Raw genomic sequence first — 18,782 nt, 5'->3', positions numbered from 1 at the left:
CTAATATTTCTCTAGGAACACTGATTTCAGTTGTGTTTTTTACCTTTTATAAATGTAAACTTATATGGATTTAATTGTTGCAAGCTCATTAAAATGGATATTACTCAAGTATTTTAGTCAAATACTATTTCTCATATAACATATTTTTATATGGATTTGAAATCTTCAAATTTGGATATATAATTTATATTTTTGGTTTTTGTATCCAGTAATTTTTTTTCTATTTTATATCCTCCATCACAGTCGTTAACATTTAGGAAAGTTATTGATATATTTTAATATATTTATCTTATAAACAGCCACCCTACTAAACTTTAGAGTTAATTCTATCATTTCTCAGTTGGTTCAACCACCTTCTTAAGGTAGGTAAATAGCCTATGCAAAAAATAATTTATCTCCTCTCACCCCAAATATATTTCTAGCTATAATGTTGTGCGTTGTTGCCCTGGCTGACCTGCCCAGAACCAATCTCTTTTCCATCCCATCTGACAAGGTCTGGAGCCTCAACACCCAACCACTTGATTGAGTTGGAATCCTCTCCCTCTCAAGGTGAGACTGTAGCTACAGCTCTGATTATCGAATGGTTTGTCCAAGCCAAACTGCATGCCCATATCTTCCATACATTGTTTTTAGTATCATATTTCTGTGTACAAATATTAAACAGTTCGGGCAGTCTTCACTAGGGGTCCAAAAATCAACGTGCTCGAAGGGAACCTCACACCTCTGGAAATCACAGACAACATTGTATGGATATATGCACTTTATCAGGGCAAAGGGTCCACAGCCTTCATTTGATTTTGTAAGTGCTCTACGAGCCTGGAAGCCTAAGTAAGGCAAATGGATGCCCGTGAATGATTAATATAATCAATAGTTACTGTTAACAGAATTATGGGTTATTTATATAGCTTAAGACATATGCAGCCATAACGAGCTTCTTTTAGCATATATCTCTACTATTTTATCTAAATAAAAATACACCTAAATCCCAAGCAATATATCTGTTTTTAATCTTCTTTTATAATTTACTTACATGATTAGCCAAGACAATTGCCAAATTTATTGCTCAGAACAAAGAAGCTTTATAAAAATAATTATTTAAACAACGAATGACTCTTCTATAGCAAATATAGCTAATACTCATTCCCTATAGGCACGACTCAGAAAACTTGCAAAATTCATTTTCTCAGCCTCTGATCCTGCCTTTCAAACAACTAAGCCTGGGCAATTTTAATTAGGGATATTTTCTGCCAAAAAAAAAACAAAACAAAAAACAAAAACAAAAAGACAAGGCTAAACATTCTCTAAGGGCAATAAGTGGCATCTGCTCTAGAATGAGGTTTAAAAAAAGATTTAAAAATCATTGTTTCAAATTCACAATCTTTCTTAACCCGTATCTCTAAATAACTGTTTTTCATGACTATTAACTTTGACAATCAAAAAGAATGTACCAAGTTATGAATCATCTTATTTGGCTCAGATATAACATTTAACTGATTTGAAACAAGTTCCCAAATGGTACAATTATGCCATTTTCCGATGAAAATAAAGATGGACAGAAAGGAACACATGCAATGCTGTTAGAATTTTCTCTAAAAGTTATTTATAAATGTTTGATGCTGTGGTATTCTAGACCAAAGTGGGAGATAATACTGTTACGTCTGGAAAACACTGCAAGTAGAGGATGTATTAGAAGTGTCCAAGGCTAGCTGCCTCCTGAGTGATCCCACTTCTCAAAGCACACATGGAAACGGCCACCAGACTTCCACCAAGATAAAGAAAACAGAGTAGCTTGTCCCTTGCAGGGCCCTGCCTTCACAGACACATCTGCTGAAGGAATTCTGAAGACTGTCAAGTGTGTATGAAGAGTCTTTTCTTTCTCAAGTAGTTCACGTGCCCTAATTCGGTTTCAATTTCACTTTCATAATAACAGCTAACACTTATATAGCATAAGTGCAGAGCATAATTCCTAAGCACTACATATCTAGACACTCTATAAATATTTATAATATAAATATAAAATACATCTCTTCCCCCAAAGCTGATATGATACAGGTATTTTATGGAGGAAAATGAGGAAACATTTTTCAAACAGTTTGGAAACTAAGGCCGGGGTAGTGGAGCTGGGATAGTACCCCAAACATCCTGGCTCCAGAGTCTGTGTTCTTAGAAAAACTTTGTTATCTCAAAGCCTATCTATAGCATTTTTTAAAGTAAAATAGTATTAAAGGATTATTAAAAAACATGTAAACCCTGCCCCATTCCCTTTCACTCCACACACACACACTCTCTTAAGTCAAACACCCCAATTGTTCCTTTGGCTATATAATTTGTAATTTGCAACTGACAAATCAACTAAACCCTGTTCATTTCCAAGTATGGCACATGAGGATTTACATTTCTTACTGCTCCCAATCTTCATGCACCTTTCTCTTGCCCTCCAAGAATAAATAGACCACACTCTTTGCTTAAATCAGTCAACTTCTTGAGACTATGGTGACCAGGTAAGTGGGATTTACTGTTGAGCCAGACAATGCACTGTGACTTTTCCCCCTTTTTCATGCATCTTCAAATCATTCTGGAGTTGATAAAGGTCTTTCATTTGCTAGTATTCAGTGTACCCTATAGGCATTTATATTAATGTCAAAGATACCTTGTTCCAAATTATCTCTGGAACACCTATTAACATTACTTTTCAAATGTTGAAATTCATCAGTTTTTTTCTTTCTCCTGAAGGCCTTTTGCCAGAACCCTCTGCTTTCCTGCCCCATCTAGATCGGTTTCCCTCAAGACTCAGGATCGCTCCTCAGGCTTTCCTTCAGTATTTCTCTGTGTTAGAGCCCATGTCTCCCTTTCTGTCTTCACGTGATCTTGGTGTAGGTCCTCGTTTTGCTGGAGCACATCATGAAAAGGACACAGCAGTGGTGAAGTTTAGAATTCTTGAATTTTGAATGTCTTTAATCTTCATATCACAGCAGGGTACCATGTATTTTAGAAATCACTTTCTCTCAGAATTTTGTAGACTGTGTTACATTGCATTTAGCTCACTGTATGTTTCCAACTTCCTAATATGTAACTTTCTCTTTGGAGAGTTTCAGGATTTTTTCCTATCGGGTGGAGTCCTACACGTCTGTGCAGTGATTCTTGGTGGAGCCTTTCACAAGATGAGCACTCTCTGAGTTTCTCAAAATGACATTTCACTCCCTGCTGTCCAAATATGTTGTTTAAAATGTCTATATTAATTCATATGTCCATTTTCACAATTTTTTTTCTTATTCTGGAACTCTTCTTATAGATTTTGACTTGATAAGTTATCCTATATTTCTTTTCTCTTTTTTCCTTAACTATGAAAGGTTTCCTAGACTTTATGTACTAACTTATTTTATCCAAGTGCTCTTTTTTATTCTTTCCATAGCACATTGTTATCTAACTATATAAAACCCTAATATACAAATCAACTGAACGGTGAAACAACCAGTCACTATGATGCGCACTGACCACCGGGGGGCAGATGCTCAACACAGGAGCTGCCCCCAGCCCACAAGCCCTGACCAGCAGCAGTGGTGGGGGGCAGGGCCGGCGAGCAGGCAGCACCAGGCCAGCCAATGCAGGTGCGAGTGGGGCTCCCCAACTCTCCTGCTGGTCACCCCGCAGATTAGCCCTGATTGCTGACCAGGCCTAGGGTTCCTACCCATGCACAAATTTTGTGCACTGGGCCTCTAGTTATATAGATAAAATGCCTTCCTGAAGATATCATTGATAGAGTATTTTTAATATTGTAATTTCTCCTTATCCCAAACGCCTCTGTTTTCTTGATTTAATTTTGCTATATGATTAGGCTTTCTCTTTTATGATGGTGATTTGTCTCCAAAGCCTCATAATCTTTTTTCCCCCAGATCATATTAGATGATGGGATATGAAGACATGATTGCACAGTCTCTATGTGCATAGGTGAGGCTTTCTGCAAGGTCATTAGGGAATAGATAACATTTTTACTGGAAAACCTTGAAATGTCTCCCACTGGAGGCATTTTTCTCTGATTTCCTGCCTGAGCAGAATGGACCTGACTCAGAGCATTCTCATGGCAGAAATGAGACTTCTGGTTTCACTAAGGAGACCCTTATTTAGACCTTCTGGGTCCAGCCCGTCATTCCTGGAAACTATTTCCTAACCAGTAACTTCACGTCCTGGACCTTCTGGGGTTTGAAAGATGGATTGTGGAAGTGGAATAATTTCTCCATTAGCTTTCTGTTTTCCAAAATGCTTTTGAGATCTCTTGTTCTCTGCTTTCTCCCCTTTCTTCTATTTGTCTATGTATCTGTGTTTATTTCATGTATTTTGCAATGATTTCAAGAGGGAGGAAAAATAAATTATTAGGTTTGTTCCACCATGTTTTTCTGCAGGTTTGGAGAATTATTTATACTGGCAGCCTTGTTTCTTTTTAGGTAAAAGAGCTGGAGTGTGAGAACTAAGACTCAGAAGGGCCGAATTCCTGGCCCAGTTCTTACACTCGTCTATATCACCACATTCACGCTGCTAACCGCCTGCAGTTAGTCAGTTGTCTGTATACTGGGCAGGGAAATGTAGCAGCTGGGACATATACTTGCAGGTGGCTGTAAGGAGGGCATGCCAGGTGTCACTGTAGGGGAAAAAAAGGCTTTCTTTGTCTGGGTTTATTAATGCTAAGATAAAAGGTGTGCACACCCTGGTTGGAGACTAATTCTTTGTCCATTCATTCAATAATATTTGTTAAAAGTCTGTTATATGGACCCAGCAATGACACTTCTATGATAAATGAAATATATCTCCACACAAAAAAATTGTATAAAAATGTTCCTGTGGATAGTATTCATGATGCCCCAAAAAAGAGAACATTCCAGATTTCCATCAACTGATGAATGCATAGATAAAAGTTGGTATAACCATTCAATGGAATAGTATTCAGCAGAAAAAGGAATAAAGTACTGGAACATGCTACAACCTGGATGAAACTTGAAATCGTTATGCTAAGTGAAAGAATCCAATAAGAAAAGACTATATAGTGTATCCTTCCATTGATATGAAACGTCCAGAATAAAAAAATCTATAGGGGCAGAAAGTATATTAGTGTTTGCTGAAAGCCATGGGGGCAGGAGGAGAGGCGGAAGATAGCAATAAGTGCTAATGGGTATGGGGTTCCTTCTCTGAGTGATAAATGCTCTAAAATTCATTTTGGTAATGGTTGCAAATTGTGACCTTACTAGAGAACCTTGAATCATAAAGTTAAATGAGTGAGTTGCATAGTGTGTAAATTATATCTCAAGACCTGTTTAAAAATAAAAAAAATCTGAGCAGGAAAAAAAGGATACTATATGCATGTTTAAGACATTAGGAATATAAAAATGAATGGAGCTTAAATTCTAATGGAGGGACATACCTAAAACATAATTATAAATTATTATTGAAAAAAGAGGCCTGGATAGAAAATGGAAAGGAAAAGGTGCTGAAGGTGATCACAATGATTAAACTGAAATACAGTTGACAAGGATAAGCTAGCTATGATGCAGAATGATGAAAAGTGAAAAGATAATTTCAAGCAGTGGGGTGAAATCACACTAAAATAAAACAAGCAGGCGAGGACTCGGTGTGTTGTAGGAGCTGCAAATTCCCCCATGTGGCTGGAAGACAGGGAGAAAGCAGGTGGAGTATGATGAGGTTGCAGGGATAGTTGGAATTATGCAAGGTCTTGTAGCTATGGAAGGTTTGTCAAATGTATTCTAACAGTAATGGGAAACTTCTAAAGCAGCAATTTTCAACCTGTGTGCCGTTAGAATTTCTAAAACATTCAATACCTGACTGCTGAGTCAGGGGCACTGACCTCTTTTCCCTTAGACTGTCAAATTAAAAAATGACAACAGCCAACGCAACAGTAGCTATCAGGTGTGAATGCCATCTTAAACTATAAATACATAGGTCATATGACAGAATTTCATCCTATTGGTCATGCTGCACAATAAGGTTGTGTCTGATTGGTTAATTCTTGGTAAAAGAAATCCTTACTAACAAGGATAGGCACCTGACTTTTTAAAAGTCACTTTGGAGCAAAAAAAAAAAAAAAAAAAAAAGTAGATAATCACTATTTCTTTGTAAACCAATAAAAAGTGTACCTATTTTTTTCAAATAGGCAAAAATATATATTTTTTCATTTGCTGCAGAATTTAAGTAGTTTATGTGTGCCATGAGGTGAAAATCGCTTAAAGGATTTTAAGCAGAATGACTATTTTGCTAGACATTATATAACGTCACTTGTCTTGCCACTCTATGGTGAGCAGAACGGAGGACAGTTCTGTTTCTGTCCAGAACTGCCTGGGCATAGCTAAATAAGAACATCCCATTGGTGAACCTACATCACTCTTCAGCTTTCACAAGGTGTCTCCACTGGTGGCAGTATTATCTGGTAAAACCCCTATGTATAGGATCTCTAAAATGTCCACAGGCCATAATTCCCCTCCCTGAACTCAGTGCAGGATATAATGAAGACTAATGCACAAAGATGTTTGCTGCAGCACTGTATATAACACCAAATACCGAAAATGAACATGGATATACAGAATGTGTCGAGAGATGCTACCACTGTCTGTCTAATTAGCCTTACTTCTTTAGAGTTATTGCTAATATCGGCAAATAAAGCCAGGTATATGGAAATAAGACTTTCAAACTGTAAATCTAGGGCATACAGAATTTTGCTACTTTGCTTTCACTGAGTGGTCAGTTAGTTGGTGAAAGGATTGAAGCATATTGGGGGAAAATTAACTAATAAACTTGAAAATGAGCTAATATAGGTAAAGTGCTTAGAATTGTGCCTGGCACATAGGAAATGCGCTATGTGTTAGGTATTATTGTTATTTTTGTATTGTTGCAATTGCATTAATTATATTAAATTAATAATAATTGGAATACTTTAAAAAATAATAAACTTGAAAAGGGCCATGAAATCAATTGTTGTCACTCAAACTTTGGTGAAATGGTTCAGATACATGCTCAACTCAAAAATAATCAACATCTGTATATAGTATGGAGCAAAAGTAGGTTTATAGTTGTTCCTATGAAAAATAATACAATGATTAATAAATAATAATACAAAAATAATCTCTGTGTTTCATGTACTCACAATTGTTAACTTAGTTTTGCCCCACTCTCCATGATTATGTACACATAATTGTACACAGATATCCCTTGAATAGTTTATGTCACACAATTGTACACACATGCATATGCATGTATATGTGCACATATGCGCACGCATGCGCGCTCACACACACACACACACACACACACACACGTACACACAGCCAGGAAGGTTTATTTTGCAAAAACAGAAAATTCAACTGAGCATCACCATTTTCCCCTCATTTTTTTCTGTACAGTAATGATAAGCTGTACATCAAGATGCCCTCACAAAGAAAATTATTTTTAGAAGAGTACGTAGTGTTAAGTGGAAATAGTCGTTTTCCCTAGTGCATGCAGATTTTTTTCTTCATTCCCACTGGCTCTGCTCCTAAACTGTATGGTGTCTGCCTAATTCAGTCTGCTACCTCTTTACACAGAAAGATAAAATGAAAACTTGTCACAGAACCTGAAAATGTTCAGGAGTTTTCATGAGGAGTCCTTGTCCTTAACAAGAAAATCCTCATCTTAAGCCCAACTGTTTTTCTAAATAATAAAGTGAATTATCTGTTCAACACAAAAATGACAGCCAGACTGGGAAAATGTTCACATGAAAATCACATCAGATATATTCTGCTTGCCTCCCACTTTGGGACATAGGTTCATTGAGTGGAATAAGGAAGAATTACAAATGCTATGTAAATTGACTTTTGGTGTTAGTGGGGCTATTTTGGTTTACATTTTTGATCAAGCAGATATAGTTTAATTTGGCTTTGTTAAATAAACCGATGAGAATAATAAGTTCCAATGTTTTTAAAAGTCATTGTTATTCAACATTCTAGTTCATAAATACGACTCCATATACTAAAATATGAATTGGTGGAAGTACATCTTCCCCAATGATGCTCAGATTATACCAAGTAGGTTTAAAAGTAGGTTTAAAGGGGAAGTTGCTCAGAAAGAAAATGGAAAACATCTCATAATATATTAATAATATAGTATAACTGTAATGTCATAAGTGCAATTAAAGAGTGAAATATTTAATAAAACTTGAAGTTGTAAAACTCCCATGTATACTAAGAAAAAGTAACTGAAAATTTCATACCTCCAAATATTTCCAATATTTTCACTTTAATTGGGCCTAAAAGTTGTTAGAGCCAGGAAGAAAAAAAAAAACTTAATTGAATTTCTAAGATATAAAAAGGTACATCTTACAGAAAAAATAAGTAAATCCTTCAGGTTAATTTTGGCTGCCTTGATACGGGAAGGAAAGGAAAGGAGGGAGCAGTGTTGCTGGGAGAACAGAGGTAACATAACAATAGGCTAATTAGTCCTTAAACCCCAGAGGGTGGGATGGCTTCCTCCTGAGAGGCTTTTGGAAACAAAAGGTCTCCCCCCATTAACTGGAATCTGGGTGAAGGCTCCCTTCACAAAGGGACACATCCGCGACCCCTGACACCAGTGCAGTTGTGAATGCAACTCGGAGGTGGAAACCCAGAAAGTCTCTTCTTCAGGAAGCGACTCCCATCTCTAGGGACCTGTGGCCCCAGTGATGCAATAAGCTCTGCACAGAGTTATCCAGACTAATTGATGAAAAGCAGAGGAAGAAATAACATGGAGCTATGAAATCTCCCCAACCTGCAAGATGTTGGCAGGCAATGTATATGGAAAAGGAGTATTGTTTTTAATAATGTTGGAATCCCCGAAATAGCCCATAGTCTGGTGATAAATTCTTCCAAAGTAAATTAATCACATAACAAAAACCATCCACGAAAGAACTCTAAGTAGTATTCTTTCAATCCATTTCAATGATTATATCACAACTATGGATGGGCTGTGACGCACAATGCCTGGCCTGGGTCACTTTTTTATTTTTATTAAATAAGTGAAAAGTAACATGTTAGCTAATAAATATATAATCACTGTTACTAATATCAAAAAAATCAAATTTAATCTCCAAATAAAATATAGAGTATCCCACACACACTTTGAAGAATATAAAGGCAGTGTTTATTAAAATACATTTCATTTTCAACACTGAGCTATCTGCTGTTGAAGTGTGTACACATTGTTTGGCCATACCCTGTAGCTGTGTGTTTTGTTCACAAGAAAGTCAATAAGACTGTCACCGTGTCCTCGCTATGCAAAGGTCAGTGTGATTTTATTCTTTAAGTAACTATATTTGCCCTCAGTTGGGTGATTAGAAACCATGGGCTAAACAAAAACGTAAGATTTTTTTCACTCAATTCTCTAGCTCCCACCCAGTTTTTTTAACAGTATGGATAGGATTTGGCTCTACTTTCCTCTCTGGCGTTCTCTAACATCCTCTCCTGAGAAAGAAGGGAAATACCGAGCCTCTGCTCTACTTCCACCTGAGGTGGGAGAGAACCACCCGCCAGACACAGCCATAGGTCTCCTGGGCCCAGTGAGAGGCACCTCGCTAGCTCTCTGGGAGTCTCAGTGGGAGCAAAGCCCCGCCACCGCTGTCCCAGGAAGTGGCAAGAGACCAGAAAGTGGAAAGAAATCATCCAGAGAAGGGAGAGATACTAGATCATTAGCCACAGTGTTCAAGTCCAGACCTGCCCTGGAGCAGCAGGCCCAGGCTCCAAGCAGCAGTGTGGGCTGACTGAGTGTCAGGCTGGCATTGCAGGGATCATAGCTAAGAACCTCCCAGAAAGTGTCTTCCTCAGAAAAGGGCCTTGAGGTGCACAGATCCTGCCCACAGCATACTCACCAGTTGCTTTTCCTTTAGGCAAAAATACTGTCAGAATTTTGCCTTTCAAATAAGTATTTATGTGATTATCTCCTTAGTTTGTTACTTTAGAAATATTTCAATTATAATTTTTAAAATCTATTTTAAAATATCTTCCAGTTAGTAATTATTAATTTATGTCTGTCATTCTTTTTCCATGGCAGTTATTCACACATTTCAAACTAGTCCACAATGGAATTTGTTTAGAGTATCAGTTCACTTCTTTGTCATCTCCCATTTCTTTAAAATGCATGATTCCATCATTTGATTTCAATTTCTTCCCTTTTTTAGTAACATTTCTTTTTAAAGAGATAGCTTGTGCCTGGCAGGTGTGGCTCAGTGGTTGAGCATCAACCTATGAAGCAAGAGGTCATGGTTCCATTCCTGGTCAGGGAACTGCCCAGGTTTCAGGCTGGATTCCCAGTGTGGGGCATGCAGGAGGCAGCCATTCAACGATTCTCTCTCATCATTGGTGTTTCTATCTCTATCTCCCACTTCCTTCCACTCTGAAATCAATAAAAATATATTTTAAAAAATAAATAGATAGCTTGTTTCATATGAGTTACTTGGGAAAATGTAGAGAATCTTTAATTTCATGAATTTCATTCATTCAAAAGATTTTGGCACACTATTCCAATTCCTGAAAGATAGGGCTATATTTTTATCCAGAAAGTGGTAAAAGTTTGTTTGATATATGACACCATTTTGAAAAATGTAGTCTTTACATGTTGCTCAAAAACATACACGTATCCTTTGAAATCATTTCATTGAGGGTGAAATTAAAGTTTCGCATCTTATTTGCATGTAAATACTGAACCAAATCTATTTCAGGAAATACCATGCTTATTTTTGTTATTAAGATTGAAGACTCTTTCCATATAAAGTTTTTTTTTTTCATTAAAAAATGGTAATATATGTTGCAACCTATTTCCACTGAGGATTGAGAGAGGTAATATCCTATATATAATTTCTGACCTCTAAAATTCTAAAGAACAGGCCAATGTTACATACTTTATGACAAGGTCATTTACCAGTTTGTTCCTATAAGTGTCTTTCTAGTGGAGGAAACATATTGGAATATTTAGTAGATCCCTTTAGAATGAACATTCTTTCAGTCAAACTCTTAATTTTCTATGGACTATTAATACCGTTAAGTTTCATAAGTTCTCCTCTGGACATTGCTGTGTCTTTGCAAATAAGAACTTCAAAATTATGCACTTCCCGAAATCCATTCACTCTATGCACGAACAATCGAGACTACTGATTTCTGAGACAGAATCTATCTCAGACAGTGAGACAGTGGGGCCGGAGTTAGGGGTTTTCCACAGCTAATGCCATTCAGCACTGTGGACAGCTCCCATTAAGGCCTGAAGTTGGTGGCAATTTCCCTGTGTTTCTAAACAGAACTCCAGAGTAATCTGCTTTGTATAGCTATCCTTGTTTGCTGTTGAATAGACACCTGCTTAGGCGGCTTAGTGTGCTCGCACTCCTCTCGATGATTCTTTTTCGAACGAGTTCAGTTAATTAATTAATTAAGGCCACCCTGATTAGTGATTAGTTTTTCGTGTGTGTTTTTCGTGGAAAGCCCAGCTTATGCGGGAGCTAAAATAAAGTGGCTGAGGGTGTGCGCTCGCTAATAAGAGGATCTACTCCGCGACCTTCATTTGATAATCTCTACCCATGCTCTTAAGCGAATGAATACTTGGGTGACAAATAAGAACAGGAAATGTCTTCATTTTAAGTCTCCGAGGCAGCTACCCTGACAGCTGCCAGCTCCCTGCCCTAGTTCTCCAGCTGGGGAAAACGGGAAGGAGGTTTCTGAAATAGACTTGGAGTCAAGGTCAAGAGAGGGTGTCCCTGTGTTTCAGGAAGGGAGTCTGGGAACGCCCGCGCCTGGTTCAGGCTCGGCTGCCGGGCACGCTCCCGCCCAGCCCCTCAGCGCCGCGGGCACCGAACTCTCAAGTCTCGGCTGCGGAGCGCAGAACCCCGCGCCCAGCCTGCCGGCCACTGTCCGCAGAAATGCATTAGGATGCCCAGCGCCTGTACACGGGACACAGATGGACACTCCCGGGCCGAGAGCGGCCCGAGGAGCGGGGACCTGTGGGTGACTGTCCCCCACTGGCCGCCCCAACCTCTGCTCAACCCAAGAGCGCCTCTTTCCTTTTGGGGAGGGACGCACTCTTGGGGGAAACGGCACGGAACCCCCCAAACCACTTTCAGGCCTCTTCCTTGCATTGCCATCTCCTAAGGAAAAGTTTCCTGGCACAACTTTGCATCCTCCCATCGGGGACCCTGTGTCCTTTTTCCCCTGATGGGTCCGCAAAGTTGGAGAGGCAAAGGGGAGCTGGTTCCCGGGCCTCAGGAACTCCGTGCTGGGTGGAAACTAGTTGAAGAACCGGCTCAGTCCCAGTGGGGGCTCCCACAGCGCCACCCTCGCCCTCCCGGCGCCTCGGCTTCCCTTCCCTTCCCAGCCCCGCGCCCCTCCCGGAGCCCAGCGAGGGCAGCGGCGCCGCCGGCGGGACGCGCGGGGCCCCCGCCCCGGGCGCGCGGAGCCCGTACCTGAAATCACTGTAGGGGTGGATAATCCAGAAGCCTGCAGTTTTAACCCTTTCCTGCTCCTTCTCCACCGCCTTCTGGCTCCCAAACATGCGGAGGGAGAATTTGTTGACGCCGGGCTGCAGCATGGAGGTGAACTGCCTCTGCATGAAGCCGTACTGCCGCCGGGGTCCCTCGGCGTCCTCCAGGCCCCCGGCCGGCTCATCGCCGCCGCCGTCCACCTTGAAGCACACGGAGTTGCCCAGCTCCTTGGCGCCCGCCCCGCCGCCCCCCGGCGGGCTGCCCAGCCCCTTCTCGGCCCCGGTCGACCCCGCGCCCGTCGCGGGCGGCTTGGCGGGGAAGACGCTGTTGCCATCGTCCCGGCTGCTGGACGACGAGTTGGGCTTGCAGCCTCCTTCCATGCCCGGAGGACGCGGCGGGCGGAGGACGGCACGGGCTGCACACTCGCCGGGGGCTCGGCGCTGCGGGGCGGGGGCCGAGCCGGCTGCGCGCGAGCCCGGCTGCCCGTCGCGGCGGCAGCGGCGGCGGCGGCTGCTGCTTCCCGCCCGCCCGCCGGCTGCTCGCTGCGCGCCTGGCTCCCGCCGCCGCCGCTGCCCTCGGTGGCTGCGCTCCGCTCCGGCTGCGCCGCCGCTGGGCTGGGCTGGGCTGGGGCTGCGGGAGCCAGAGCCTCCGCTGAGCCCGCGCAGCGCCGCCCCGCGGCTGCCCCCTGCCGGCCGGAAGGGTCTGCACGCCGCACAGGGCTGCTCGCTCCACTTCTGCCCAGCGTGACATTGAACTCCGGAACTGGGGAGACACTTGTCTCTCTACACGTTGTGATTGTGGGTGTAGAGTATGCAAATAGGAGACGGACTGAGCTGGCGGATGTACGTTCACCCAAAGAAACAAACATCCTAAAACTCGCTTCGCGGAGACATTGTCACCGTGTTGGACCGCCGGTTTGAATGGTGTCACAGATGGGGAAAGGGACAGGGGGTGGCCGGCTCCGCAGGCAGAAAATGCACGAGTAAAGCTAGATGTGCACGAGAAAGTAAGATTTGCCAGTGGATGATAAGTTTCATGAGCAGAAGGGAAGTCCAGTGTGTGTGTGTGTGTGTGTGTGTGTGTGTGTGTGTGTACGTATGTGCGTTGGAAGGAAGAGCAGACAGCAAAAGCTACTATGTCTGGGTAACCCCAATTAACCAGCCGCTTAGGGCTTTCCAGATGAAGCTCTGTACCCACAGACTACTGACCTCTTTCCACTTATCCCTGCTTATTCTCTCAGAGCTCCTTAAGCAGGAGATGGGATTTCTTTCTCCCCAAGGCCACCACACACATCAACACACCTGCGAGCAGGTAGGTCTTCCCGCCGCCTTTACTGACAAAAGTGTGCTGGGGAGACCTGGCCGGAGCTGACCTATCTTTCAAGAAAGTAATGTAATCAGGGAAACCCAGTAGAGGCCCGCGAGTTGGTCATCGTTGCCTACGCCTCGCCGGGAAGCGAAGATGACTTGGAATTTGGGCAGAATGCAAACACCGCTTCAGACGGAGAAAAGTACCCTCAAGTGAAATCTACAGCGTGCTACTAATGCCGAGGCAGGCATTCTGGGGCTCCTCTTCCTCCCTCAGTGCCTCCCAACCCCCCCGGATTAGCTAAAGGAAACAAGATGAACTGCCAAGCTCACCAGTCACTCACAGGGCAGCCCCGCAGCCTGAAGACCTTCAAGGCTCCCCCAAATGTCCCCAAACAGTCTTCAGGCTCCGCGGTGAGCTTGGCAGTACATCCCTCTCTTTCCAGTCTGGAGTGGAACCATGTATATTTTAACATAAATCTTAAATGTTATGAAAATGTAAAAATATACCACCTAACATGGTAAGCTAACTGAGTTTAAATCACCTTCTCTTTTCTTCTAGCCAACACTATTTTTTTCTATTTCAACACCATCTTAATCATGGCCAGGCAGTTAGTTTAGTCAGCATTTTTCTGACACAAGCATTGTCTTCCTGCCCACAGCCTGTTCCAAGGAAACCCTGCTCCACCAAGCCTCCCCGGTCTCATGGGGTCCTGTCTGCTACAGCCACATTGTGTGGGGAGAGGAGCGGGCACCTCAAGGAGAGAATCTGTGACACGCTGGCCACCAATGGCCTGGCATGACAGAGATGAAGCCAACTGGCAATGGGCGAGGTGTGGATAAGGACAAAGGAAGAGAACTGGATGCCTTCACAAGGGGTGAACAGGGCAGAGAGAGGGAGCAGAGAACAGAGAAAAAGGCAGGGGGAAGCAGGACCAGGAAGCCATTAGGCCCAACTGCGTTCTAATTTTTTATGATTTCCCTCACCATTCTACTTACCACAGTCCATGCTAACTCTCTTTCAGGGAGTTCCATCCTGACTCAGACGCCAAATGTTTTCAACTAACCAAAAACCAGAACCTTAAGGAAATAGTGTAGGTGGCTAAACATCAATGGTAAGAAATGGGGAAAATAGGAACAATACTGTGCTGTGATCTATCAAAGCAGGGACTTTGGAAACACAAAAGGTCAGAGGAGGACACCAGGTGCCAAGGGCAAGGGAAGCCCAGGGGATGATGAAGCAAGCATGCCTAGAGCCCACCCTTCCCAAGGAAGGCCCCGGCACTCAGGCACTTGCTTCATTAGACCATTCTGCATGCTTCTCCAACCCCTCTATTTTCAGTCAGGAGTGGAACAATGTATATTTTAACATAAATTTTAAAAGTTATAATAATGTAAAAATATACCATCTAACATGTTATGCTGAGTTTAAGTCACTCTCTCTTTTCTTCTAGCCAATCCTATTTGTTCTATTTCAACTTCATCTTATTCATGACCGGGCAGTTATTTTAGTCAGAATTTTTCTTGGTTTCAAGGTCTGTACTGAACTAATATGACAGAACTACTAAAAAGCAAGTTTTCAAAATAGAATGAAGAAATAGCTAAATAGGGTCACAAGTCATTGGTGGGTCCAGATGCAGGTTGAGGGTCACTTTTCATTCATTTGCATTCTCAAAATATGCATTTTTAAAATTTAGGGAATGTGTATGATATTCATTTATTAAGGTTGTCAGCAATAAAAAAAAAAGTCAAGTTTCTTTACTGTACTTTTAGATTGTTGACTGAAAGACATTTAGAATGTGAACTTAAACAAAAACCTTCCTCAGAAAAGAGAGAACTGGCAAGAAGATTAGGAGTGAAAAGTACAAAAGGATGAAAACAATGAGACAGGCAGAATCAGCAAATACATTTAAAAATGCGATTCAGTCGTGAAACTAGACTTCCGTGGCTAGAACAGATACATTTCTTTCATTGTTTAATTGTTCTATTTCTGAACCCACTGAATGAATTAGAACAGTTTTTTTGAGCAAGAAAGAAATCAGGGCCTGATCATTCGCTCAGCAGGGGTGAGGAGATGAGAAACACAGATGAGAGCAAGCTAGGCTCCACTCTGCTTTAGCTTCCCACTCTCCAGCCCCAGACCTGAGTTTTACTTTCCCATTGTCATTTCCATTTCTCCATTACCTCTCCCTTCCCTAACCCTCTCCAGACACATGTGGACCACATCCCAAGACAGGCCTGAAATTTGAGGATAACCACTTCTTAGCATGTTTCCCTGTCTGTTGATTAGAGTGGTGGATTTTTTGTTTGTTTGTTTGTTTGTTTGTTTTTCAGTCATCTCAGAAATAGGACTACCATCATGCTCAACTCCATCATTCGATGTCCATGATGTCAAACAAAGTGCTTGGTATTTCGGAGGGATCTAATTTCTGAGGACCCATCTGAGACCATCAATTATGAATTTATTTCATGAGAATGTCCCAACAGTAGTCGGAATGGGTGCTGCTGTTCAGGACATCCCAGGATTATGCATCTTTTAAACAGTTCCCTGTTCCCTTTAATCCTCTGCTTAAGATCAAATTGCAGACAGCAGCAGAAGATTGATATGAAACTAAAATAAAATCATGCAGCAGATGCAAGCACGTGTGAAATGAGACAGAAAAGATAGATGGGCAACTTGAAGTTTGACAGCTTATTGGAAAAGTCTCAGAGGAGCTTAAAGGTTTAAAAAATAAAACACATTAGTCTTCTTAGTAGGATACAGATACATGTTAAACACGCATTTCACATGTAAGGAAATAGTGTTGTCTCTGTGTTAAAGAAAGCAACTGTAAGAAACAGCAAAAAGGATAGTTTACCAAAGGCAACCTCACAGCCTCTGTGAGTCTGATGCACAGGAAAACTCAATTATCTATCTGGAGAGCATCCAGCAATATCATGCTTAATGTGAGGCATTGGAGCTGCTAAAGTCAGAGCAGGACACTCATACCCAGCATGGCTGCAAAGTGTAATATTTTTAGTTGATAATATTGCTTTCCTGGAAACCCAGAAGAATCAACTGCACAATCATTATAGTTAATAACAAAATTTAGGATGTAAAAACAAAGTCAACCTGGAAAATTATATTAAAAGTGAAAGGATGGAAAAGTAAGGGTTTTCAATTGAGTTTTAAAAATAGCCACCATACAAAGTACCTTTTCTGACCACAGCAAGAAGTTAGAAATTAATAGCAGGAATAAAACTGGAAAACTTAAAAATTTGTGAAAATTAAGCAACACACTCTTAAACAACCAATGGATCAAAGAAGAAATCACAAAGGGAGTTAAAAGAACCAGACAAATATACTACATGAAGAGAAAACTACAGACCAATATCCCTTATGAACATTGATGCATAAGTCCTCAACCAAGTAACAACAAACCAAATATAGCAGCATTTTAAAAGAATTTAAATGACCAAAGGATTTATTCCTAAATGCAAGGATGGTTCAACATGCAGAAATCATTTATTTTAATACACCACAGTAACAGAATGAAGGAAAAAACATGTAATATTTCACATGTAAAGACATACAGAGTAATGATTTCAAATGATGAAAAAAGTCATTTGACAAAATCCATTATTTCAAGTGATGAAGAAAATCACTTACCTATATATGAAAAACCCACAGCAAACATCATATCAATGGTTCATGACTGAAAGCTTTTCCTCTAAGATCATCAATAAGACAAGGGTGCTTGCTTTCAGTAATTTATTCAGCACAGTACTGGAAGCTATGTTTTGTTTAGATATATTTTTGGCTATTAGTTCACTTTGTAGATCACTATTCCCTTCACTACTATATGGAGGATTACAGTGCATGATAGTTATTGATTTGTGTCTTTTACCCTTTCATGTGAGCTGTACTAGTTTTATAACTTCTAGGGATAACGCCAGCTTACTCTGTGCTGGGCCCTGTGCTGTGTGCTCCGCAGATAGCTCACTTTAACTTTGTAAGGGAAATTCTGTCTCCATTTACACACTAGGATAAGAGCTTATACACACAAAAATTGACATAGCTTTTATGTGGTGGAGCTACCTTTTACTCATAGTCTGATTCCAATGCTGTCTGTGACCCTAACTGAAATGATGTACTTATTTTAGAAGAAGTATATGTATATTTTTCAAACCCACATGTATGTTGGCTTTGAAAATTATTGAATGTCTCATCGCCAGATGAATGAATGAATGAATGAATGAATGAGATGATGTGAGGTTAATACTTTGCCAAGACTGAACTGATGAATGTTATTTTCCTTCTTAAATTCATGTTCCCCTTTGACCTTTCACTTCCAAGGCCAAACCTCCTGACTCATTTCTGAGAGGAGGTGGGTACTATGACAAAGAAGTCATTGATCAACTCTGAGTCTCAGAGATGACTTTCTCGACCTCTTTGGCAAGAAATCTCAGAGAAAGTCTGAACATGAAGTTGCATACTATTACCAAAAAAAAAAAAAAGACTATTATTGGTTTTGCCTCTGAATCAATTAGAATGCATAAATTCAGTTAAAGGGGTTAATTTTTTGGGATTCTTCTCATCCCTAGCAATTGATTAAAAAATCTTGAATTTCCAGTTTGTTTTAACCTATTTGTTTTGTTACCCTCCAACCCACCTCAGCAATGTCAATTACTTTACACTTATCCATTCACATCTCCTATTCTTAATATTTTTATAAACAAAGGACTTCATTTAAAATAAATAGCCAGGAATTAGGATAAAATTTTGGCTGAAGAAAATAGGGTAAGCAGTTCCACAAAGGACAAAGAATTGACCTCACTGGAATGGAGACATGAATTAAACAGTGTTCCTGCATTCTGAAAAACTGGTGTCCATTTAGAGAAACGTAATCTTTTTGGTTAAAAATATTGGATATAAAGACTTTTTAATTGGTAGGTAGGGGCCTTATGTCAATTTTCTTTGTATAATCCCTTTCCTGAGTCCACTGGTTAGAACTAGGCTCCAA

The 18,782-nt window shown here is 40.9% G+C and overlaps 1 protein-coding gene across 1 annotated transcript in view; it reads right to left on the bottom strand.

Annotated features, from left to right (window-relative positions):
• Window positions 1–13,058, bottom strand: part of HCN1 (hyperpolarization activated cyclic nucleotide gated potassium channel 1) — a 310,164-nt gene extending 297,106 nt beyond the window's left edge. The window contains exon 1 of the mRNA XM_059694808.1: window positions 12,455–13,058. Within this exon, the coding sequence (XP_059550791.1) occupies window positions 12,455–12,852 (398 nt within the window). The 5' untranslated portion in view covers window positions 12,853–13,058. The remainder of the gene's footprint in view (window positions 1–12,454) is intronic.
• Between the last annotated feature and the right edge of the window lie 5,724 nt (window positions 13,059–18,782).

Source organism: Myotis daubentonii, chromosome 4 (assembly GCF_963259705.1).
Source record: "Myotis daubentonii chromosome 4, mMyoDau2.1, whole genome shotgun sequence".
Taxonomy (NCBI): domain Eukaryota; kingdom Metazoa; phylum Chordata; class Mammalia; order Chiroptera; family Vespertilionidae; genus Myotis; species Myotis daubentonii.
This window is presented reverse-complemented; position numbering and strand designations above follow the sequence as displayed.